Source organism: Lepidochelys olivacea, assembly GCF_965140295.1.
Source record: "Lepidochelys olivacea isolate rLepOli2 genome assembly, chromosome: 3".
Classification (NCBI taxonomy): Eukaryota; Metazoa; Chordata; order Testudines; family Cheloniidae; genus Lepidochelys; species Lepidochelys olivacea.
In genome coordinates, this window is record NC_140413.1 from 21,467,728 (window position 1) to 21,492,673 (window position 24,946).

Consider the following 24,946-nt stretch of genomic DNA (forward strand, 5'->3'; position numbering starts at 1 on the left):
TTCTGATTTTTTTATAGTAATCTTTTAGAGACATTCTTATCTGACACCTAGACTTCCCAGTGTGGCCTGCCTTCTAAGAGATTGTTTAGACCCCAGTGCTGCAAAGAGCTGTACCAGGGTAGACCGAGTCCCACTGCAGTGCAACTCTGTGCAGGTGGAAGAGTCTGCACTCGATCATCATTCGCAGGATCACGGCCTTAGATCATAAAGTGTTTGGACAGGGAATGTCTTTGTTGTCTGTTCTGGACAGTGCTAAATGCATTGTCCTCAACAACAAATTGTAATATATAGTCCCAAGTAAGCAGTTAAATAAATCAAGTTATAGGGGAATGGGAGTACTTGGAACCTCACAGAATTAGGCTCAGAGTTACTAAACATTGTTCTCTAGGTAAGGGCATGTCATCTTTTACAGGAGTTATTATCAACATAGGAAGTAAATATAAGGTCACAGTATATTTTTGTGTTCCTTCCCTCAGTACTCCAGCCGTGGCAAGAACTCAATTCTAGGATGCGAACATCTCTGTATTACAGTAGTTTATATCGTGCTAAGTGCACTAGTTGCTTTAATTTATCTAACATCTTCCCATGCAAAGAGACGATTTAGATATAAACAGCCAAGGATGTCCAACCTTATAGCTTTAAGACACGCTCGTCAGCTGGTGTAAAATTGGTGTCAATCCATTCACTTTATTGATTTAAACCAGCTGTTGGTGTGGTCCTCTGAAGGCAGTCTTGCAAGCCCTTACGTAAGTGGGTCTTATTCATGTGACTGTTCAGTGGGCTGCATCACGCCATCCGTTTTTAAGCAGAATTCCCTATTGATTTCAGCAGTTTGGAAACTGATGGCACTATGTGGCCCACTGACTTCAAAGGAACTACACGCATAGGTTACCGCTACCCGAACAAGTTCGGTTTTACAGGATCAAACCTGTAGGTCTTTTTTGTAGGTTCACAAGCAGGAAAGAAAAAAGGACCATAGCTTGGTCATCAGTTCAGCAAAAAAATATTTAGCTCAGCAATCTGGCCTATTTAAATCCTGTTGTATGTAACTACTCATCTGTAAACTAGTGTAGCATATGAAACTGTCATAAATGTTGTTCTGATCAACTCCCCTGTCCTTTTAATAGCTATTAAATATGATTCAAAAATGTTCTGAAAATGAATTTGTTTCTCCTCTCCAGGAAGTTTGTGTCGACTCATTAAAAATACACATATTACCTTTGGCACATACATCTGTTGAATTACTGCAATTGCAATAAAAGCTATGATTAAGGGCAAGAAAAAATGGTAAAAGTTTCCTTAAAAGTAATGTGTCCATTAAAACAAACTAACCTGCCAGGGATTTGTTACCACATCCAAAGCTTAGTCACAACAATGTGTTTTCTCTCCGCTGAAAGGAAATGAGATTTATAAAACTTAATTATAACAAGACTTTGAGTTCCGATCCTGTTTTCACTAACGTCAAGAGTAAATCTCCTTTCAGAGGGAGCAGAAAGAGGTCCTTAATGAGGAGAGTCAACCAAAAAGAGGAGTATATGAAGACAGGAAGATTGCGTTTCTTTTTGCCCACTCCACTACTGATTGAAAATGTATTTGCTTCTACATGTGATCTAAAACAACATGTTGTTGCTGTTGTTGTTACTATTTATTATTTAGGAACCCCACTCAAAGATCAGGACCCCATTGTGTTAGGCATTGTACTGACAAATAGGGATAACAAAACGATAGTCCCTGCCCCAGGGCGCTTACAATGTACGTGCAGACAGGAGGCAGCAAGAGGACAAACAGACAAATGGGCAGAGGGAGGGTGGGAGAACAAGATAACAAAATAATGTACCTATAAAGATGCAATCTACAATCCTGAAAGCAGTTTGCTAAAGACTGACTCCAAATAATCAGCGACTTACAATGAAGTATTTTTGAGGAAAGGCATTTGAAGTGAAAATGTTATAAACTGCAAACTCATTTTAGGATTTGAAACCAAGTGTTTCAGACCTGCACTAATGAAGAGACAGAAAAAATGTTACAGTACTAAGTATGGGACTTTATTGGCCTTGCCATTATCTGAAACATAGACAATCATTAGGTTAGCAAGTAAAAATTAATTTGTAAATTCTCCTATCTAATAAAAATAATGATAATATAAAACTTGCCTTGTTCTTCAGTACTGGAACATTTATGTCACTTTAATGTTTTGAAATCTGAAATCATTTCTTCTGTGACATGGAAGTATGGGGTTTATGGTGACAGTAAACCAGTCTATCTACATGGGACAGGATTTATTGTCCACTAGTTTGACTGGCAAACTTCCTCCATTTGTTTCTGTAAAATTTCCACAAAAGCACAGACATTACATAATGGGTAAACACTGCAAGGCTTTTTAGAGAGGCAGGCTTGTAGGTCAGAGGTTAACGTCTGGATGACAGCAAAGATACAGATAAGCACAATAGGAAGAAAAACCTCCAAATGGCCCATATGCCCGGTCATCCTTTGTGATCTTGAACCTGTGACTTCTCTTGAGGAATCTCCCTGTTTGTTTAACCTGTTTACAGGCCAGGGGAGTAGCTAAAATCTGGGGAGGGGATAGTTTGCTTTATGGGGTTTGGAAAGGATGGGGAGGAGTGAAAAAATCATAACTGGGAAAACAGCATTTGAAATTGTTTTAAAACATCATAAAAATGAAGAGTGGGGACAATAATCCTCCTTTCACTATATTCTAGAGGGCTGTGAGAGGATATAAAATGACATCGAAATATGTTGAGCCACAGAATTTAGATCCAAATCAAAACTTCTCTGAAGTTTGGAGCTTTCTGGATCCAGGATTTGGGTTTGGCTCATTAGAAGGTAAAATTTGTCAAAAGTGTCGTAGGGCTTGGCTACACTTATATTTTATAGCGCTCTAACTTGCTGGCTGAGGGGGGTGAAAAATCACCCCCCTGAGTGCAGCACGTCAGTGCGCTTTAAAGCGCTAGTGTAGACAGTATCCAAGCCCTGGGAGCCGCGCTCCCAGCGCTCGGAGCTCATCCCCTCGTGGAGGTGGATGACCAGGAGCGCTGGGAGAGCTCTCTCCCAGCGCTCAAGCACGACCACGCTCGCACTTCAAAGCGCTCCCGCAGGAGCGCTCCTGTGACAGCACTTTGAAGTTTCCAGTGTAGCCATGCCCTTAGGCACTTGGAGGTAGTTAGGCAATTAGGTCGTTTTGAGAATTTTACCCCGGGGGCAATTGGGACGTTTGAGTCTGGATCTGGGAAAGTTTGGGAATGTTCAGATCCCAGGTTTTGTTTTTGATCCATCTCTCTCTTTAAGACCAAGAGACATTAAATACTGGCATATTATCTACAGATGGTTCATTTTGTTGCATTCAGCAGAAAACAACATGTTGTGATTATTCAGGAAAGCTTTACCTTCACTGCCAGTTAGGGAAGCAGAACATTTAGTGGTTAGAGAGGATTAGCTGTCAGGATCCTGGGTTCTAACTGCAGCTTTGCCACTGACTTGCTGTCTTATCTGAAGGAGTCATTTCCCCTCTCTGCCTCAGTTTCCTTATATATAAAATGGGAAGCTTCCTTGCTGGTAATGTTGGAGCACTTTGAAATTAAAACATTACAGAAGTGCTAATTGTATGACAGCATCCAGTTCAGCCTACCACACAAGAGCATTGTGAAAACTATTCAAAACGATTTAACACCCACCTTCCCCAGACCTTTTATTAATTTTAAATGTTTTAGAAAGTATATTAGGCCGATCATTTACAAGTCTGTCATTTTACGTGATGAAATACAAATACTTTCCCCTTCAATTCTCAATGACAGTTTTCAGACTCAGGAACCTAAAATTAGGCACCTAAATTATATTACTTTTAAGCTTTACCTTTGCTTTAAAATGAAGACAGTAGCATTTACAGAATGTATTTGCTTGCATTGAAATGACAGTCTTAACTCCTAAAAGGTTACGGGCAAACTCATTAGCTTGTAAATGGGCACCGCTACACTGAAGTGAACTGATCTGCCCGTAACAGTCTGGAAACTAAAATCCTCTGTACAGTTATAAGGGTGTTGCCTGCAGTGTTCTGCTAATGCCTTTCACCTTGATTCAAGGAAATAGTTTTCCTGTGATGATGGTGGTGGTGGTGGTGGTGATGATGGTGTTATTATTCATTACATTAGGGCCTAGAGCCCCGATCACGATCAAGGTCTGATTGTGCTAGGCTCTGTACAGACACATAATAAGAAACCATCCTGGCCACAAACAGACAAGACAAAGAATAAGGAGGGGAATCAGAAGCACAGAGAAGTACAGTGAGTCACCCAAGGTCACACAGCAGGGCAGTTTCTTCGGATAATACTGTAAGCCTTAAATAACCCATTCCAGTATTATAATGGAGAAACCTTTCCAAAATTTGCATTTGCCTTGATAGCCAGAGATTCTGAATTTTAAAGGTAAAGTTTAGTTGCAAGTCAAGTCAGTGAAATCAGCATCTTGCCTGCATGATTAGAAAGTTACATCTGTATAGCATGAACCAGATTATTACAGCTGTACAGTAGGAACCAGTGTGGCCATGGAGAGAGGTCTCCTCCCTCTTTCCCTTCCATCCTAGTGCACTCACGCAAGTGCTAGCCACCGTGGCAACCCTCAGGCTTCTCTAAGGGCAGGTCTACACTTACGATGGTGTGTAGAGTACAGACACTGCACATCCAGCTAGCGTAGGGAAAGGCCCTGGTAGAGGGGAGGCAATTAGGGAAAGGCTCTGGCAGTGGGGACCTGCCAGTCTTTCACTGCTGTGTGTAGCACACACCACAGTGTGGACGCAGCCTGCCTTTTGCTTCTGTATATAACTACATGTACTCTGCATGCCACAGATCTTACTGTAGTGTTGGAGCTGATGCTAGACAAATGGGACAGGAAAGTCTCAGAGTGGCACAGCATCTGATCTCCCTCTCTTCTTACCTTCTGACTAATGGGAGTTAAGAAAGAACTTTCCTTAGGAGCAGGTTATTCCATACCTGCCTACTGCAAGGTGTCTTAAACTTTTCCCCTAAATCTGCTGCTACCGAATACTGTCAAGAGACAGGACACTGGACTAGGTGGTCCACTGGGCTCACCCAGAATGGCAAATCCTATTCTCCTTTGCTCCTGCAGTCACAGAGCTTCCACCAGCCCTTCTGTGCTACCACAGCTGAGTCTCATACGGCATGACGTTTTAAATTATTATTGTAATATGTATTTTTGCGAGGCACTTAAGAGAGTGTTTCCTTACCTGTGGAAATACGGTAATATTTTATCACCTGCCTTCCAGGAAAAGGGGCCAAAGAATAACAGCCTTTCATATTTTCATGCTTCCTCTGCTACTGTTTATTTTCCTGTGCGATGCCTGACTAAAATGTTTGCTTAATGTTGTCAGACAACTCACCTTCCCAAGACAGCACTTAAACACGGACGGAAAAATCCCACATCTGCTTTATTCTCTCTGTGAGTGAACTAAAGTTTCCCCAATTTAGGAATAGGATGCTCTTATTAAATTATTGGAGGAAGGTGAATGACTTTTATATATTTACAGTCCTATTTATTTTTTTAAGTCACTCTGCTTTCTAAATGTACCCCACTTCCAAAAGAAAGAGAGATAAAAGTTTAACAAGGGCATTTTATTACTTGTAAAAGCTTTTATTTTCCAACAGATGTCCTGTGCATATATATATATATATATAAATACTGTCAGTTTTATTCCCATCATAAATATTACTCATAGGTCTTGAATGTTTTGAGAATGGGCCTGTTGATAATGTCCAAGAAGTACACAGCACAGTTTGGGATTTGTTTGGGGGTTTGTGTATTCACCCTTGCTTGGGTGTCATCCCTGGGAGCTGAGTTAATTTGACAAACTTGTGATGAGTCGGGCGATACATTGCTAACAGACTGGAAGTGGGAGAAGAAAAACCTGCAGCATGGAGGTGTTGTTGAAAATAGGTATCTGCTGGTTAAATGCTAGCAGCTGTGGTCACTTTGTATGTTAGACAGTAGCAGTAGTGACAGTCATCTGCATAGTGGGGCTTTGTTCATTTTGAACCTGACCCAAAGCCCACTGAATTCAGTGGAGAAACTCGCATTGATTTCAACAGGCTTTGGAACAGGCCTTTTCCTGTGCCTCTCTCTCAGTTCCACGAGGGTACGTCTAGAATAGAATTTGTGGTCATGTTGTAACTTGAGATAATTAATTGGCAATTAACTTGATTTAGATAATGGCTTTGTAACAGCTTTAGGTAACGGCTTTGACATTAGACACTCCACAAATGTTTTCTCCAGGGCACAAACATGTACCGCTTATTTTAGGGTAAAATGGTTCCAACAAAGCTAACAACACTCAGGGGTAAACCACAAAGGCCTGTGTCCTGGAGTAAACATTTGTGGGAGTATCTAGATGAGCATTTATAAAGGCGCTACCTTACTCGAGTTAAATACTGGTTAATTGCAACAGGTCCCCAGATTCTAGTCTAGATGTACCTCTAGTGACACGTTAAAAGAGTATTTAAGCCAGCCTTGCCATATGTCATGAGTATAGTTTTGGAAGGGTGATTTCAGTTATTGCTAATTGCTAATGATCAGGTGAACAGGTATTTGAAGACAGCAGTACCAAGCTGTCACTAGAATTGTGTTGTATGTAAGGCAATCGGGGGTGGGGGTTCAACGCTACAGAACATGGGAGTGAAATCAGCCCAAGCTGACTCAGGGAGGTATAGGTTCACTTTCCCATGCTAATTAAATCCACTGTGCCTGAGTGGGAATTCACCTCCTTTGAAAGCAAATGGTGGTCCAAGTGCTGCCCTCCATCATGGTTCATCATGAGGAAGGATCAACTTTAGGCCCTGATCCACAAAAGCATTGAGATTAACTTCAATAGAGCTACTCACATGCTGAAATAGTTGGCTAGAATGGGGCCTTGATTCCCATCAGAGTGCTGGCAGGAGCCTCTGCATGGAGCTGCTAAATTAGAACACACTCTGCCCATCCTACTTTGTAGCCAGCCCTACATCCTTTTGAGGTCCTTTCTGTGTCCTTCCTACACAGAAAGTGAGGTTGTAGTTACTTTCCACTATTAAAACCTGTACCCTCTACCAGAATTTCCATCATCAGGGCCATCTTGCAGAGTATGCGAGAGTTTGAACTGGAGGTGAGTTTGATTGGTTAAGACTCAGATCTCTCCATCAGTTGAAGTCAATGGGAGTTGAATCCAAGTAACTCAGAGTAGGCATAAGAGCAGAGATATTTCAATTTCCGTCACACACCCCACATAGGCGGTGCATGCCACAATGCACAAAGCAAATGAATTTTTTTCTCACTCCCTGACAAGGCATCCATTGTTTGTTAAAGCACCTGGATATAGTTGTTGAATAATGTTTTGTTTGTTGTTGCCTTCAGCCCTGCTGTGCTTTTTTCGAGTGCTCCTGGCTAACTTTCGGGTACAGTTGTGGTCTTGCTGTAACTTTAATATCGAGCAGATTGGAGAAGACGTTTATATTAAATGCAGTTATTATGTGGGTTGGGGGGGTTATTATTATTATTATTCTGCACTAATTAAACTGGTTTCATTTGAGACCCATGTGTAAACCAGCAAGGAAGCCAAAACAAACGTTTACATCATGTAAATCTCCAAACATCAACATTTTGTTTTTACTTTTATTTTTTTCTCACATTCCTACTTCAGTCATCCCTGGTACTAAACAGTTCCTTCTGTTTGATGCTTTAAACAGTAAATTATACAAAATTTCCAAGATTGCTGTTGGCAATAATTACAGATAGAAAATATGTTTTCCCCTTAGGAAATTACACTGCTGTTTGGTATTATTATTTCTTACCACTGTGTTCTGAGCTTTTCTAAGGAATGACAGAGATTGCTTCCTTGGGAGCAAAGGATAAACTGGAAAGGAAACTAGTGTTACACTCCTCTGAAGAACCTTACAATAAGATGGGCAACTTACCAGGAAAAAATGTGACCAGATGGTAGTACATTCCCCGAGGAAAACATATTTTCAAAGGCTAAATCTACTCCTTGCAGGTCATTTCAATTTGACATGGAAACTCAACCTAAATTTGATTAATTACATTGTAATTTGGCTAATACTGTCTCAGTAGTGAGAGGACGTTTAAGAGACAGGCAAACGGTAATATGCAGATAAGCTGCAAAGTACAAATGAGTGAGGGGTCTTTTGTTTCCACCCCTTTGGAAATAATTTTCATACTTCGGACTCTAATCTTTTTTTTTCTTTCTCAGGGAAAGTGTGGCCAACAATCCAGTGCTTATGAGCAACTTGGTGTTACACAGTTATGGAATCCAGAGACAAACTGTAAACTCTTTGGGGCAGAGATTGGATTTAGCACAGTGGGGCCAGAATCCTGGTTGGTGCCTCTGCACACACTCTGAATACAAAGAATTCATAATTACAATAAGACCCAGTCCATCTCCAAGCCATTGCAGGATTTTCCACTTTTGTACATTTTCTAGCATATTGTTCATTCTACCTTTAAATATGCCAGATGTTGGGAAGTACACTTTCAAGAACTTAGTTATTGAAACATATTTCTTGTAGAGTTTGCAACAATCTGGTATTATGAAATGATCACGTGGTCAGTCAACCTTAGTAAGGGAGGCTAAGAACTTTTGAGAGGGCTCTGCGGGCATCCCCTTTATGACATTAGACTTGAATAAGAATGTATCATTGCAGACTTCCATGTTCATAGTACTGCCAGCACCTAGGACTATGGGGCCCTGATCTTGATTGGTGCCCTTGTACACTACTTTAATACAAAAAATAATACATATGAATGAAGGAGCTCCTCCCACCATACACAATCAATTATCCTCCACTTCATGTCAGCCCTTTCCCTCTCCCTAGTTCCTACTGGCTTCTGCAGAAGGCCGTTCAGTCAGTACTGATCACTATCTGTCTCTAAGGTGATACCATACATCTATTACTGTAGTGCCTGGGAGCCCCAGTTATGGGCCAGGACCCCATTGTGCTAAGCGATGTACAAACTGTGCTAAGCTGCAGAGAACAGCTGCTAAACATCAAGAAGTGATCATATTGACCCAATAGGTTTAGACCCAGAAAACTAGGTCTAGCCACTCTTGTAAATCTTTACCTGGTGGGATAGAAATTATATTATTTCCCCCCCACCACCCAAGTTGGGTCTCTTGTAACTCCATAGACTGGCCCAGGAAAGACGGGGACTCTCATTTTGTCTAGGTTGGTGGAACATACAATGCCTCACAAGATATTGCTGACAAATTAGTTCAGAGTGGGTTGGTCATGGATGAATGTAAATTTCTCATGCTGACTGGTACAGCATTGAGTTGCTAGGAACAGGGAAATTGTCAGACTGGATCAGACCAAGGGTCCATCTAGTCGAGTATCTTGCCTTTAGCAAAGGCCAGGTGCATCTGAGGAAGCTGCAAGAAGGCCATGGAAGGCAGGTGTGGGATAATCCTCCCCTCAGCATAGATCTCAAAGGGTTTGTCTACATAGCCCGCAGTGGCGAGCCTTGGAGCCTGGGTCGGCAGACTTGGACTCACACTATGGTGCTAAAAATAGCTGTGTAGATATTTGGGCTGGAGCTGGGACTCTGAAGCCAGAGGTGGGCTTCAGACCCTGAGTGGCCCGAGCTGTAGCGTCTACACAGCTGTCTTCAGCGCTTCGCAAGCCCACATCTGTTGAACCAGGCTCTGAGACGCTCCCTGTATAGACATACCCTAATAGTTAGAGACTGGCTTGCGCCCTGAAGCACCAGTTTTAATATCCCTTCCAAAATTGTTGTTGCCGTTAATTACGATATCACTGGATGTTCTTGATATCCATAGAAACATCCAATCCTTTTTGAAGCTTGTTAAATTCTTGGCCTCAACAACTTCCTGTGGCAACGAGTTCTACAGTTTAATCACACATTGTGTGAAAAATATTTCCTTTGATTGGTTTTGAATTTTCCACCGTTTAATGTCATTGAACGTCCCCTTGTTTTGTGTTGGAAATGGGTTGGCAGATGATCACTAGAGTGTACTGAAGGAAGCTCTGCTAAGGCCTGGTGGTATTTCAGATCGTTATCCAGAAGTAGAGATGATACTGAAAGGGAAGGCACTGCAAATGCCAGTGAGGACAGTGACGTAATAGAAAAGGCTGGAAATGCAGGCAGCAAACAATGAAATACGATTCAGCCTGGAAAAATGCAAGCTAATAAAGTACATCTGTGGAAGAGGGAAAAAAAGCCTAAACACATATACTTAGTGGAAGGAGGCGGGTATCTGGAAAGCAGGAGTGCCAGAAGTGACTGGGAGTGATAGTAGGCAGCAATCTGACAGGAGGTTGCCATATGATATTGTGTCAAAATACCCAATGCAAAGACACCATGTCATGGAGCAGACGAAAGACTGGAGAGTATAGCACAGGGAGCAAGAGCTCTGTGTGCCAATTTCCATGGGTTGGATTGTGCCTGGCTTGGGCAGGTGTGTAAATGAGAAGGGTCGGGGATGAAGTGGCGCAAGAAGCCTTCCCTCACCTCTGCTCCTCTGCACACGTAGTGTGTCTGAACCTGTCTGGCGAGCAGTGGCACTAGCCTCCCAGCAAGGAGCATGGTGGGGGGAGGGCGGTGGCCCCTTGCCCTGTGGATCTGGCCCTTGTGTGGGTGGTAGAACCGCTGCTGTGGGGGGAGTGCTGCCACACGCACCCTGAGGAGGAAGTTTGTCTGAGTCTGACAACATTTTCCCTGATGCTCCTTCTTGTACGCCCTTACCCGGCTCCTGCCAAATGCAGCCAGGAGCTCACACACACAATTGGATCCAAAGATTGCATGTGCCCCATTAAAAACAAAAAAACTTTCAGGCATAGTGTGGGCTGTCCCCTCACTCTTGCTATTGGTTAGTACAAGCAGAAGATCAAACTAAGGAACTTCCAACAAGAGTGGCTGAGCAGATTAGGCCTTTCCTCAAGCCTTCTTTCTGAGACACCTCCAGATTTGTCAGCAGCGTTTGCTTCCCAGGCACCAGTAAATTGCCTATCAAAGTTGCTTTATTCTCCCTCATTACTGACTTATAACATAACTTTGAGACATCTTTAATGAGCAGAATTTATAGGCTCAGTCAGTCATGTAGGCGGGAGGATAGTCTGAGCAGAGCCAACAAGCATGAGGGGAATTAAGTGCTCTCTAGAGCATGGGTAGCTCTGTGTATTCCCACATTTGCTGTAGCCTGAAGAACAAATGGCCATGAAGAAGGCCAGGGCTGTCTTCATGGCCGTTCATTTTTTGTTGGAAAAGGAGTCTTCATGTTTATTTCCTTAATTGCTTGGTCAAAAAAGTGGAAAACAATTTTTCTTTGGATCTTCTCTATTGTTCCACTAGTGTGGCATTGCTTTGTATTTTTTTGTAGTTTTGTATTGCTTTGTAGTTTTTATGTTACAGAAGAGCCCAGATGCTTGGGAAACTAAGAGAACGCAGTATTGTTTTTACATTACTTTATTTACGTTGCTAAGTGCTTAGACAATGGGGACAAGAGCTAAAGTCATGGCATCTCAAAGTGCTATTGTTTTTTACCTAATTCAGGGCTCACGTCCATCTCAAAATGTAACCAAGTTGCACTTTTGTATTCATAAATTGGTTTGACGTGGCTAGACCACATTTGTTTAGACTTGTTTTTTCTCAACAGACATGATTCCAACTTGCCATCCATCACCACAAGTAACACAATGTGGCTCTTCAATTTCCAACTGGAGTTTGCAATTAACTATTCTTGCTAATACAATTTTCCTGTTGCAAATCAGCAACCTAGTGGTATTTACAGATTGCAACATTCAGTCATCAAGCAAAAAGCTAGGGGATTTCAAGAAAACACGCACATTCTGTTCAAACTATGGAAGTGAAGTCAAAGGAAATCACTAAATTGCTTAAAGAACAAGAGTATTTGTGGCACCTTAGAGACTAACAAATTTATTAGAGCATAAGCTTTCGTGGACTACAGCCCACTTCATTGGATGCATAGAATGGAACACATAGTAAGAAGATATATATACTCATACAGAGAAGGTGGAAGTTACCATACAAACTGTAAGAGGCTAATTAATTAAGATGAGCTATTATCAGCAGGAGAAAAAAACTTTTGTAGTGATAATCAAGATGGTCCATTTAGACAGTTGACGAGAAGGTGTGAGGATACTTAACTTAGGGAAATAGATTCAATATGTGTAATGACCCAGCTACTCCCAGTCTCTGTTCAAACCCAAGTTAATGGTATCTAGTTTGCATATTAATTCAAGCTCAGCAGTTTCTCGCTGGAGTCTGTTTTTGAAGCTTTTCTGTTGCAAAATTGCCACCCTTAAGTCTTTTACTGAGTGGTTAGAGAGGGTGAAGTGTTCTCCGACCGGTTTTTGAATGTTATGATTCCTGATGTCAGATATGTCACATGTAAACTTAGCCGAGCTGAGTAGCATAGAATCATAGGATCATAGAATATCAGGGTTGGAAGGGACCCCAAAAGGTCATCTAGTCCAACCCCCTGCTCAAAGCAGGACCAATCCCCAATTAAATCATCCCAGCCAGGGCTTTGTCAAGCGTGACCTTAAAAAATTCTAAGGAAGGAGATTCCACCACCTCCCTAGGTAACGCATTCCAGTGTTTCACCACCCTCCTAGTGAAAAAGTTTTTCCTAATATCCAACCTAAACCTCCCCCACTGCAACTTGAGACCATTACTCCTTGTCCTGTCCTCTTCTACCACTGAGAATAGTCTAGAACCATCCTCTTTGGAACCACCTCTCAGGTAGTTGAAAGCAGCTATCAACCCCTCCCTCATTCTTCTCTTCCTCAGACTAAACAATCCCAGTGCCCTCAGCCTCTCCTCATAAGTCATGTGTTCGAGACCCCTAAATCATGTGTCCTGGCTGAAAACTAGTACAGGTTTTAAAGTTTTAGGGCAATATCTTCAGTGTAGCTCCATTGACTACTATAGAGCTGCACTACAGATATACCAGCAGAGGATCTGGCTCTTAAACCTGAGAAATAAATAAGGCTACTGGACTTCTCGTGCCATCAAAGCAGGGGAAATCTTTTATTTTGTACTTTACTTGCCTTACTGTATATTGGGATAAATGAGGGGAGTTTGAATTTCAGCTCAATAGTTACAGCTCAGTAGATACAGATATTCATCTGACAATTGGTTAATTGAATCAGCATTAAATAGCCCAAAAGACTGAAAAGCTTGATTGATTTCAGTCACTGTGGTTGGTGAAAACTATTAATTTAGCCGATGGATATTAAGCCCTTGCTGTGACACTTTGGGTTAAAGAACTACCAATGATATAAAGCAGTCTTTTCTGGGTCCTTGATTTGAGTCTAATCAGTGTTCTTCTGTCACAAAACCACCATGAATAAATCAGACACATTTTGGCACAGTTAGCCGTCTTTGATTAGCAAAGGCCTGAGACTAAATTGACACTGATGCTTAATCACCTCTAATTCATGGAGAGAGAGTGATCCTTCCAGGTCAGGAGAAAGGTCATTGGCAGGATCATGTGGAGAAACTTGCATTGCAGTTAACTGCACTATACCTGACCTGTGAATAAACGAAGGACTTCCATTTTCACTCCTTCCACTTCACCTTTGCAGTATGATATGTATATCCTTTATGTACATCAAACTTTTTTTTTTTACGAAAATAGACAGGATTTACCAGTTCAAAATGGCTTTACGTTTTAAAAGTGAAATGTAATTTTTAATGATAACTTTATTATTAGCTTTGTGGGGGGGGGTAATTAAAACCTAAAGTTTTGGTTCTGAATATAAAGGGACACCAACAACTGTGGCAAAGTAATCAATTTAATAAAATATATTAAAAATTGTTTCAGGTACTGCTACAGCTGTTTCTGATCACTCCTGCCAATTTCTGTGAGTTTATAACTACGTTGTCCTGTTTTTAAAAATGTTTTTCGCTCTGATTGCTATGTGAAAAACCCACATAATCAGAGGAAATTGACAGAGGTCCTGATCCTGCAAAGACTGATGTATTCTTAACTTTATATTCTGTGAGTTGTCTCATTGAAGCCGGACTACTTACAGTGTGTCAAGACAAACGTGTGCGCACATTTTTGTAGGATCATGGCCTAACCGATTATGCAGAGGAAACAGTGAAGCTGGCTGTGCACAAATCACTGTCATGTACACAAAATAAACAAACTGGACAAGTAGAAATATAGTTTGGGGGAGGATGTCGGAGGGATTGCTATCTTTTTTCTTTTTTAGCACTGTTGGATGTTACTTATAACAAGCGTAGGTAAAGCAAATGTCAGACATAAGTGTGTTTTTTAATTTTACAGTGCACCCCTCTTTAATGTCTGTAAAATACATAAGAGACCAAGGGCATCAATTTCAAAAGAGCTTACCTCCCATTTAGGCACCAAAATAAGTGGTCAGAGTTTCGAAAGAGCCTGGTATGTTTCATGTTGATCTTGTTTTGAAAATCTGATCATACAGGTGCCACAACGGGAGCTGCTGAGTATTTTGGTACTTTGTTTAGGTCCCTAAATCTCAGCTGAGACCTTGTCCACATGAGAAAGTTGCGCCAGTTAAACTTACATCTATTTTTTAACCAGTTGAGTTACGCTGGTGAAACCCCTGTGTAGACACTTTTATTTCAGAGTAAAAGTGGCTTATTTCAGTTCAACTTACACCAATTTCTAATTGATTTAAGATAAACCAAACTAATCCTGAATTAAACCAAAATGAGGCCCTGATCTTGAAAACACACAAGTTCTTAATGTAACGACTGTGAGCGGTCCTAAGGCTTCTAATGACAGCGGAGTTAAGCACATGTATAAGGATATGCAGGAAGCAGGGTCTAACAGTATCCACACAGTCTATTTGCACCAGTTTCACTAAATCCATTTAAAATTGCACTTTAAGTTAAACCAATGCAACTTTTCCATGTAGATGAGCCCAGACTTTGGGTGCTGTTGAGCACTTGCAAATTTGGCCCTTAGACCTGCTATTGCAGGGCTTTTTAGTATTCAGGACAGCTGTTTACTTTCAGTCCGCTTGTACTTTGTCTCTGTAACATGCCGTATGTGAGGCAGTAGTGGAAATTTTTAAAGGGACGTGGTCAAGTTCACAAACTTTATTACTGTTTTTTAAATTATCTTTTATAAATCCTAATTGACGGTAATCTGTGCTTATATAATGTTTTCCTTCCAACTGTTTCAAGGCTTTTTACAAACATTCACTAATTAATTCTCACATCACCCCCGTCAGGCAACCCTGTATTATTATCAGGTTTTTACAAATGCGGGAACTGCGGTGCAAGGATTTTGTGACCGCTCTGAGGCCACATAGGCATTCTGTGGCCGAGATGGGGAGATAATCCAGACCTCTTGATTCCTCATCCAACTCTTTATCTAAAAGATAATTATTCCTTCACACTACTAAAAGATGTAAGGGTTTTTTAAAAAAAAATGTTGTTTTTTAACTTTGGTTTGCCTTTAATAAACCAAATTTCCCTGAACTGAGACATGCAATTTATTTCTGAGTGGCACTGCTCGCTCAGGGTTTCAAACTGCAAGTTGGGTGTTAAGGTCACAACCCCGATGTAACTTGGACACAGTCCTAAATTAGCGGCATACTTCAGGTGATTACCCCAGGCTCCGATCCTGCAAAGACTTATGCACGTGCTTACCTTTGCACAGTGTGAGTAATCCCATTGATTTCTATGAAATTACGCACAGTGCATAAAGTTAAGCATGTGCATATGTCCACATGATATGGGCCCTGCTTTGAACAAGAGAGGTACACTACAAAGTGCTTGTTTACATCATACTAGAAGTCAAGACAAACAATAAGTATTGTTCCAGATTACAGGACTCTAATAATGATTCTAGGCAGTTTCATAGAAATTTTCAGACAGAAGAAGTCATTTGGCTCTTGTCTCAGACCGTCCTACCTGCAAAAATGGGTGACAATAAGCACCTAGCATATGACCTCAGTGGGGAGCCTCCCACTGACCAATTTGACAGAAGATTTCAGAAGCGTTTGTTAATTTTGTGTGCCTCAGATTCTGGGTGTCCAACTCGCAGTTAGATTTTCAGAAGGGCCAAGCACTCCGCTACCATAGACGTTGGTTAGAGCTGGATAGTCTCAGAACCTGTTGAAAATCAGGCCTAAAGTCGGGCACAAAATTTAGTGGATACTTCTGAATAATTTTCTTTGACAACAAAGCTCAGCGTTCTCCTAGTAAGGAAACAGGACAACATGTCAAGGTTAGCAGAGTATAGAACTAGGAAGCGGTGGCAGAGAGAGATTTCTCCCTGAACTTTATGATTTTGTTTTTGAAAAAATTAATCACTGTGAAGGAGCCCAATTTGTTGTATTGTAACAGCAAAGGGGAGAGAAAGCCACTGATCCTGCTATAAAAGAGTATGTCTGTGCACCCAATGTTATGCATTCGCTAGCCACTTCACAATATAAATATCTAATAAATAAACAGAGTGCAGTATTGACTGTACATTGTTTTAAAACGTTGGGATTTTCCATTTGATTTAACCCGTTAATGGAAGTATGATCTAGCTCACAACATTCTTTAAGGCTTCGATGCTTCCCTTTGTATGAGCACATCTTAATTTTATGTCCACGTGTGGACAAGTTCACTTCAGTGGGACTGCTTGCATGCATAAGTCTTTGCAGGATCAGGCCTTAGATTGTTCCAGGGTAGTAAGCTGTTATGAAAGATGTCCGTGTCTGTTGTACATCTGCGCTGTGCATGTATTTTATTGCTGCAGTATATATTTATACCTGCACTACTGCATTTAAACTGCGTTTAAACTACAAAAAAGAATATTAATTATACAAATATAAAAAAACCTTTGTATTCTGTTGTTGTTTTGGTCACCGGAGAAATAGCAGTAGGAAGGTGTTATCAGTTTTTACTATCACAAGAAATTAAGGGGCGGATTTTCATAAGTGCTGAGCACCTACAGTTCCTATTGAAATCAGTGGGCGCTGTGGCTATTCAGTATCTTTGAAAGCACAAGCTGCAGGCATTTTTACTTGGTTGGTCCCTTGTAGAGAGGGGTGGGTTGGGATAGGGGTGGGGGTGGGGTGTTTTTAAATAAAAGATGAATATTCGTCATTCACCCAGTACATGGATGTTTTCTGTACCCTTTCCTTTTCGGTTGAGCATTTGAGTTATTTTCAAGTTCGATTTTTACATAAAAATCTGGAGAAGTTGCTTTTTAAAATATCACCACTGGCCCTGATAAAATAATAATTAGGAAGAGGAGTAAATTTCACGGTGTACTCCAAAAGCATTGTATTTAGGAATTGCCAGATTAGATCAGACCTGAGACCCATCTTGTCCACCCTTCTGTCTCTGACATTGGCCAGTGCCAGATGTTTCAGATTAAGGTGTAAGAACCCCTCAGTATACAGATGTGGGGTGATCTGCCCTCTATATGAGGTCTCTTCCAGATCTCTAATAGTTAGAGACCAGGATAAGCCCTTAAGCATGAGGTTTAACATCCCTTGCACCAAAAAAATGGTTATATGTTTTCCATATAAATGTCCAATCCCATTTTGAATCTTGTTAAGTTCTTCGCCTCAACAACTTCCTGTAGCACTGAGTTCTAAGGTTTAATCACACTGTGTGTGGAAAAAGTGTGGTTTTTTTTTAAATTTTCCACCTTTTAATTACACTGACTGCCCTCTTGTTCTTGTTATGAGACAGCGAAAACAGAAGTTCCCAGTCTATCTTCTCTATACCATATTTCATAGATTTGTATCATATCCTCTCTCTTTTATCGCCTTATTTAAGTGAACAATCCCAATCTTCTCAGTCTCTCTTTGTGTGATTTTTTTTTATGTCTTAGATTATTCTCGCCACCTTTCTCTGAATCCACCTAGTTCTGCAATATCCTATAGCAGATGGGGTGACCAATGCTGCACACAGTATTCCAAATGAGGCTGCACCATTGATTTATATAAAGACATTTCAGTAGTCTCTGTATTATTCACCATCCCATTCCTTAGGCAACCTAACATCGTTTGCTTTTTTAACTGCAGCTGTACACTGAGCAGATGTTTTCATTGAACTGTCTACAGTGACATCCAGGCCTTCTTTGAGCTGATACTGTTCAGTTAGAACCCTGTAAGGTGTCCAAATAGGTAAATATTTTCCTCCCCACATGGATTACTGTATTTATTGACTCTGAATTTCATTTGCCATTGTGTTGCCCATTCACCTAACTTGTTTAGGTTTTGTCTGATCCAGACTAACCTAAATAACTTTGTGTCATCTGTAAACATTGCTACTTCTCACTACTCAGTCCCCTTTCCAGGTCATTAATAAATTTATAAACAACACAGGACCTAGTATGGAACCTTGAGGCAACTGCTGTTAACCTTTTGCCATTTAATCTTACCCTTTGTTTTCTGTCTCGTCGCCAGTTTTTGATCCAGGCAACACTTTGCCTCTCATGTTGTTACTACTTATTTTCTTTATTAGCCTTTTCTGTGGAACTTTGTCAAAAGCCTTTTGGAAGTCTAAATAAATTATGTCAGCTGGTTCTCCTTTATCCACTACTTCATTGACACATTCAAGAATTATAAGAGATTAGTAAAACATGATTTTCCTTTTCAGATTCCATGTTAGTTAGACACCTTCCAGGTGTTTTGTTATTCAGTTTTCAGTTATTATGTCAATCAATTTACCGTGCAGATGCAAGACTTACCAGTCAATAATTCCCTGGTTTACCCCAGGGTCTTTTTAAAATATAGATACAACACTTGCTAGTCTCTGAATCTCTGGATGGCTATGTTTAATGAGCTTGCAATTTTTTTGTTAGCAGTTCAGCCACTTCTTTTTTAAGCTCCTTCAGAAATCTTGGATACACCATCTGGGCCTGGTGACATGCTTTCTAAATGTTCAGTTTGCTTCAGCAGTAATTTTTCTGGCACCTCAGACTCTGAGCGCATCTCATCCATATTACCAGAAAAGAGCACGTTGGAAGTAAGAATCTCCCCAACATTCTAATTGATAAAGACCAGGCAAAGAAATCATTTGGCTTCTCAGCAATGCCCTTATCTTCCTTCTTTGTTCCCGTTAGCCCTGATGCTCCCGCAGGCTTCCCAAGTCTATTGCAGGCTTCATTCCGCTGATATACTTAAAGAATCTCTTGTTCTTTGTTTTTACATCTTGAGCTAATTATGTTGTGGTCACTGTTACTTAGTGGCACAGCCATTTTCACTTCTTGATTAGCTCCTATGTGTTTCCTAAGACATCAAGAATAACCTCTCCTTTTGTGTGCTCTAGAACTGGCTATTCCAAGCAGTCACTGAAAGTGTCTAGTGTTAAAGTGGCAAGAAATTGTTTTTCTAAACTTTGTCCTGTTATGCTGTTTAACCCGTTTATGTGGATAGTTGACTTCCACCTTCATTACCATTTTGCTAGATTTTGCTGCCACTTTGTAATCCTTCACCACAGTGCACTCAGTTTCTTTTTCTTTATCCAGAGGCCGGTAGCGTAGCCCTAGTGCTATATGGACATTCTCACAGCTCAGGGTTTGTACCCATATCAATTCTACTACATTTCCTAGTTTTCAGTGCACTTTAAAGCCAGTGTTTTCAAAAATGGCCTCTGATCTGAGGTGCCTTCTGCCCGATTTTCAGAGGTGCTGAGCAGCCACCGCTCCAGTGGGAGCCAACCAAATCTGCAGGTGCTCAGCACTTCTGAAAGTCGTGCTCAATGTGTCTAAACACATCCTGGTTTTCCCAGATACGACCTCTTTTTTGGTCCTCTGTCCGGGGGGACTTTTCAGATAAGAGGCAGTGTCTGGAATTTTTGCAAGCAGATGTTGGCAGCTCAGAAAGAGCTGTCTCCATGTTCCAACTGGTCCCTTTCCTGCAGTTGTAGATGATTGGTTCCTTCCTTGCAGCCACAGCTGCCAGATCCTGCCCACTCAGGCCCTGTCCCCCAGCCCTGGGGAGAGGGAGAGGCAGGGAGGCGCTGACTGACGGCTGACACTGCACCCCAGGCCTGCGCCAGCCACCTTATCACTGTGACAGGGAGTGAACACTGCCCCCCACCTCAAGAGTGAGGCCGCAGGTACCCACTTCAGTACCACCATGATACCCTTCCCAGTACTCTCTCACCTCTGCAGCAGCCCCTGAAATATCCTTCCCAGTACACACATCCCTCCAGCACCCCTCAAACCCACTCCCAGTACACACACCCCTCCAGCACCCCCAAATATCCCTCCCAGTACATACACACATCCCTCCAGCTCCCCCATCTGCACCCCCTGCCCCAGCAGTATCCTCTTTTTGGGAACCTGAAATATGGTAACCCTAAAGGTGTCTCATTTTGTGCACCCAAAATCATCAGTAGCACATGAAAGTTGCAGCCCATGGCTAGGATTTTTGCAGGCGCCTAAGGGAGTTTGGTTCCTAACTCCCACTGAATTTCAGTGGGAATTGGGCAGCCCCTGACTCTTTTCTTTTTGTTGTGCAAGAGGTTGTTTCTGTGCTCCCTGAAGAGGAAAAACACACCTTGTAGGCAAGAACCGCAACAGCAACCCAGTATGTCTCAACAAAACCCATCAGTGAGCAATTTGTCACCTCCTAAAGCAGAGATGGGAGAGAGGATTGGCTAAGGTGGGAAGAGGGGAGACAGGAGACTCTAAATAGGCTGCAGGCAGAAGACGTTTTAGATGTCTGTCCTTGTCCTAACTCAGTTTTGCTCTCACTGTTGGGCTGGGCTGAGAACAGGAAATTGCCTGCGGTATCGCTAGCAAGATTGTCACGTTCCACATTGGTGGTCAATAATTTTTTAATGTATACAGCCCCATTCATCCCAATCCCAACAGGCGGCTTCTGGTGCTCTTGCAAATTCATGGCAAAACTCCCATGGACTTCAACTGGAGCCAGATCAGACTATACACAAAGCACTGCTAGCAACCAACCAGCCTGGGGGTGGCAGCCAAGAAGACATGGTTGGGAGGAGGGGCCATGGCCAGGTACGCCATGCTAAATCCACAGAGGGCTTCATGGGGTCTTTTATGTCCATACTGAGCAGACAGGACCCTGTTTTTAGGAAGTCTTCCCTGAAAAACCAGCAGCCAGCACAGTATTAGCCATCATGGATATCTGACCATTCCCTCCTCTGGTGAGGATTGCTTCTGACAGCCAGGCAGCTCCATTTAGAGTCTGTGTTTGTTCAGTACCTAGCTCAAAGGGGTCCTGGGCTGTGATTGGAACCTCTAGGCACTATCACAATCCGTAGACTAAGAATAATTAATAATTAATTAACATTAACTCAGAATTACCTAATCTACAGGAGTATTGAGAAAATAAATTACTCTGTGTATTTGCAACGTGCTTTGAAAAAGAAAAAAATGCTCTTTGAGTGCTGAGAATTCCATCCATTACTTCTGATTATTCCCAAAGAGCATACTAAAGATCACACCAAGTAATATAAGAATAGTTAATTAATACATTGCACCTTTTTCTTCACTAGTACTTTGGGTCAGGTAGCCCTCTCAGAAAGTCAGTAGCAAAGTGGCTGCGTCGTCTGAATAGTGATAAGTGAATTTCACTGAAAATTATCTGATATGTTGCATGATATTGTAGGGCCCAAAGCCCAGTCCTGCGAACACTTTCTATCAGCTGTGTTGCTTTCCGTGGATTGCGCAGGATAATAAGTGCACAGCCGGTAGTATTTGTTTGCAGGATTGCACCCATAGCTTGCTGTAAGTGTAAGAGATTTGCTTTCTAATTCCATTACTGTGCATTTCTTTTTCTTCAGCGAATGTCCTATATATGGCAAGCCAAGAAATGATGAAGGTTGTGGAGAGAGACAGTACAACTATAAAACAAAATTTAAAGAAGGTAACCATTTAATCTTCAGAGTTTTGTGAGATGCCTAATCACTTGGGGACAACTTCTGCGTTCAGTTACACCAATGTAAATCCAGAGGAATTCCACTGGGTCTGATTTTGATTTCAGACCACTTTTACACCAGTGTAACTCCATTGACTTCAGAGGGGTTATTCCTGATGTACACCAATGTAAAAGAAGACTCAGACCTGTTTACTCTAATTAGTCTGGCTTTACCCCCACTGTATCTGAGAGCAGAATCTGGCCCGTGATATTTTCTACGTAAGATCAACTATTATTATTAGACTAGTAGCTGAAAACCCATGCTATTGCATAGGTGTAATGCGTAAAGTTGTGGGTAAAAAAGCTGAAAATGTCTGAGAACTTAAAAATTGGACAGTAACAGACCACAAATCCCAGTGATGATTGAACCTGGTGATATGCTAAACAAAAAGAGCTCTCAAACATACTTGTAGCTGTATTTGTCACTTCACAGTAACTCAAGAGACATTCTAGGCTTCAGAGTGATGTTTGGGGTTGTTGCGTCAGTTGCATTGTGCTGGGAGAATTGTGTAGATTTGTGTGGGTGACAAAGCGAGGGGTGTGTGGTGAGGAGCTACATATTTGGGTTATTGTGTATACTGGTTGTGGTGGTGTTTGTGAGTATAGGTGGTTGTGCTGATTTGTGTCTGAGGGATTGTGCTGGAGGATTTATGTTGATTTGTGTGGGTTGCAGTTTGGTGCATGGGTGTGGGCAGTTAGGCCAAGTAATCCACCATCTGAGCAGTCTCCCTCACAGAACCAATGAATTTTTTCCATGCAAATAAGCTGCAGAGTAAGTGTGATGATTGGTTGAGTTACCTCTGACATCACAATGGTCTTGAACTCTTGGCATGGCATATATACATGCCCTGCTGTCCCTCAGGCAGTGGTGCTGGAACAATTTTTAGAGTGGGGGTGCCGAAGGCAGAAACCAAATCTATATGGGTTGTTATTAGTACTTCAAGCCAGGGGGTGCAGCAGTCCGCTAGTTCCAGCACCTCTGCCCTTAGGTGTAATTTGTAAAATCAAAATGGCAGAGAACTTAAAAATTGGATAGTGACAGACTGCAAAATCCAATGATGATTGAACCTGGTGATATTCTGAATAAAAAGAGCTCTCAGCCTTGTTTGTAGCTGTTTCCAGTGCTTCATGCTGACTCCACAGACACAGTAGGCTTCAGAGTGCCTGGAAACTTATTGTACAGAATCAGATTCTGTGGGCTTGATTTTCCACTGCACCTGAAACAGCCTAGGCACAGTGAAGAGGGGTCAGGGAGACAATAGTGACTCCCTGATCTTCAGCTGCTTGGCTCTGGTATAAGTTAAGGCCAGAGAGGGGCAACTTTCACTTACTCTACTGAGGGGACCTTATACCAATGGGAAATCAGGAATGGCAAAGACTCGCTCAGCCACGCCTCCTCCCTTCCCCATGCTTTTCACACTCTCCCTCCCTGCACCTGCAAGAGTGGTTTCCAGCACTTGACAGTGGCAGAGATTGCCTCTCCACAGGATGGGATTCTCCAGTGTAAATCTTCAGCTACTGTAGCTCACCCTGTGCCATGCAATGTAAGCGGGGCAAGGTGAACTTGACACATCATAGAATCCAACCATGTGTATTTTCTGTCAGTTGGTTAAGGTTAAATTTTGATTTTATGTGTCACTTTTCTGCTGCGCGCTTCTAAATGCATTTTAATATTTTGAGCACTGGAAATAAAATACTGCTAGTTGGGCTAGGTAACCAAAAATCTCCACGTACAGTCAACAGTGCCGTTATCAATGTTGTCTGTCATTCCTTTCAACACAGTTATTCCCTTCAAATGCCCAGACAGTTTTGGCCTGGATGCAGACAGAAAAAGTACAAGATGCAATCTCAACCAATCCTGCAAAAGGGTATGCTCCAGTTCTGATGTTCCAAAAAGTTGCCATGACATTCTCATCATGGAGCACTGGGCTTGTATGATTTGATTTTATTTAACTCTGCCTCTGGGGGAAGGACAATTGTCCTGTCTCCCTTGGAGAGATTCTTAAAGAAGAAACCAAAGGCCTGATCCTTGCAGGTAGTCTCATTGACTTGACTTAAAGAGAACTAATCGTGCGCTTGATCCAAAGGTCATTAAAGCCATTGGAGACTCCCACTCATTTCAGTGTGCTTTGGATCACACCCCATATAAGTAAAGCTTTGCAGATTACAAGGGGACTGCTCACAGTAATAAAGTAAAGCAATGATTTGCAAGATCGGACCTTAGGCACTTTTGAAAATTTGACCTTAATCACATGCTTAACTTTAAGCACATGAGTAGACCCATAGACTTCAATGAGACTATCAATGTGCATTACGTGCTTTGCTGGGTCAGAGCCACAGTGCTCATAGCTAGGGCCCTGCCAAATTCACTGTCCATTTTGGTCAATTCACAGTCCTAGGATTTTAAAATTCATAAATTTCATGATTTCAGCTATTTAAATCTGAAATTTGACTGTGTTGTAATTGTAGGGGTAAAAAAGGGTCACAAGGCTATTGTGGGGGGGGTTGCGGTACTGCTACCCTTACTTCTGTGGCACTGTCTTCAGAGCTGGGCAGCTGGAGAGCAGCGGCTGTTGGCAGGAAGCCCAGCTCTGAAGGCAGAGCGGCCGCCAGCAGCAGAGCAGAAGTAAGAATGGCAGGGTATGGTATTGCCACCCTTTCTGCTGTGCTGCTGCCTGCAGAGCTGGGCCCTCAATCAGCAGCCACCGCTCTCCAGCCACCCAACTCTGAAGGCAGTGCAGAAGTAAAGGTGGCAATACAGTGACCCCCTAAAATAACATTGCAACCCTCCCCCTTGCAACTCCCTTTTCGGTCAGGACCCCCAATTTGAGAAATGCTGGTCTCCCCCATGAAATCTTTATAGTATAAGGTAAAAGCACACAAAAGACCCGATTTCACAGGGGCAGACCAGATTTCACAGTCCGTGATGTGTTTTCGTGGCCGTGAATTTGGTAGGATCCTACTTATAGCTATGTAGTTCCATTGAATTCAGTGGG

The 24,946-nt window shown here is 41.9% G+C and overlaps 1 protein-coding gene across 5 annotated transcripts in view; it reads left to right on the plus strand.

The window, feature by feature from the left end:
* LDAH (lipid droplet associated hydrolase) overlaps positions 1-24,946 on the plus strand; it is a 174,918-nt gene that overhangs the window by 139,160 nt on the left and 10,812 nt on the right. For 4 of the 5 annotated variants that reach the window (XM_084625066.1, XM_084625069.1, XM_084625067.1 and 1 more), the window contains one exon: positions 21,817-21,899. In XM_084625066.1, the coding sequence (XP_084481192.1) occupies positions 21,817-21,899 (83 nt within the window). Of the gene's footprint in view, positions 1-13,879; positions 13,920-21,816; positions 21,900-24,946 lie in introns of all 5 variants that reach the window. The other variant, XM_084625068.1, reaches the window with a different exon arrangement.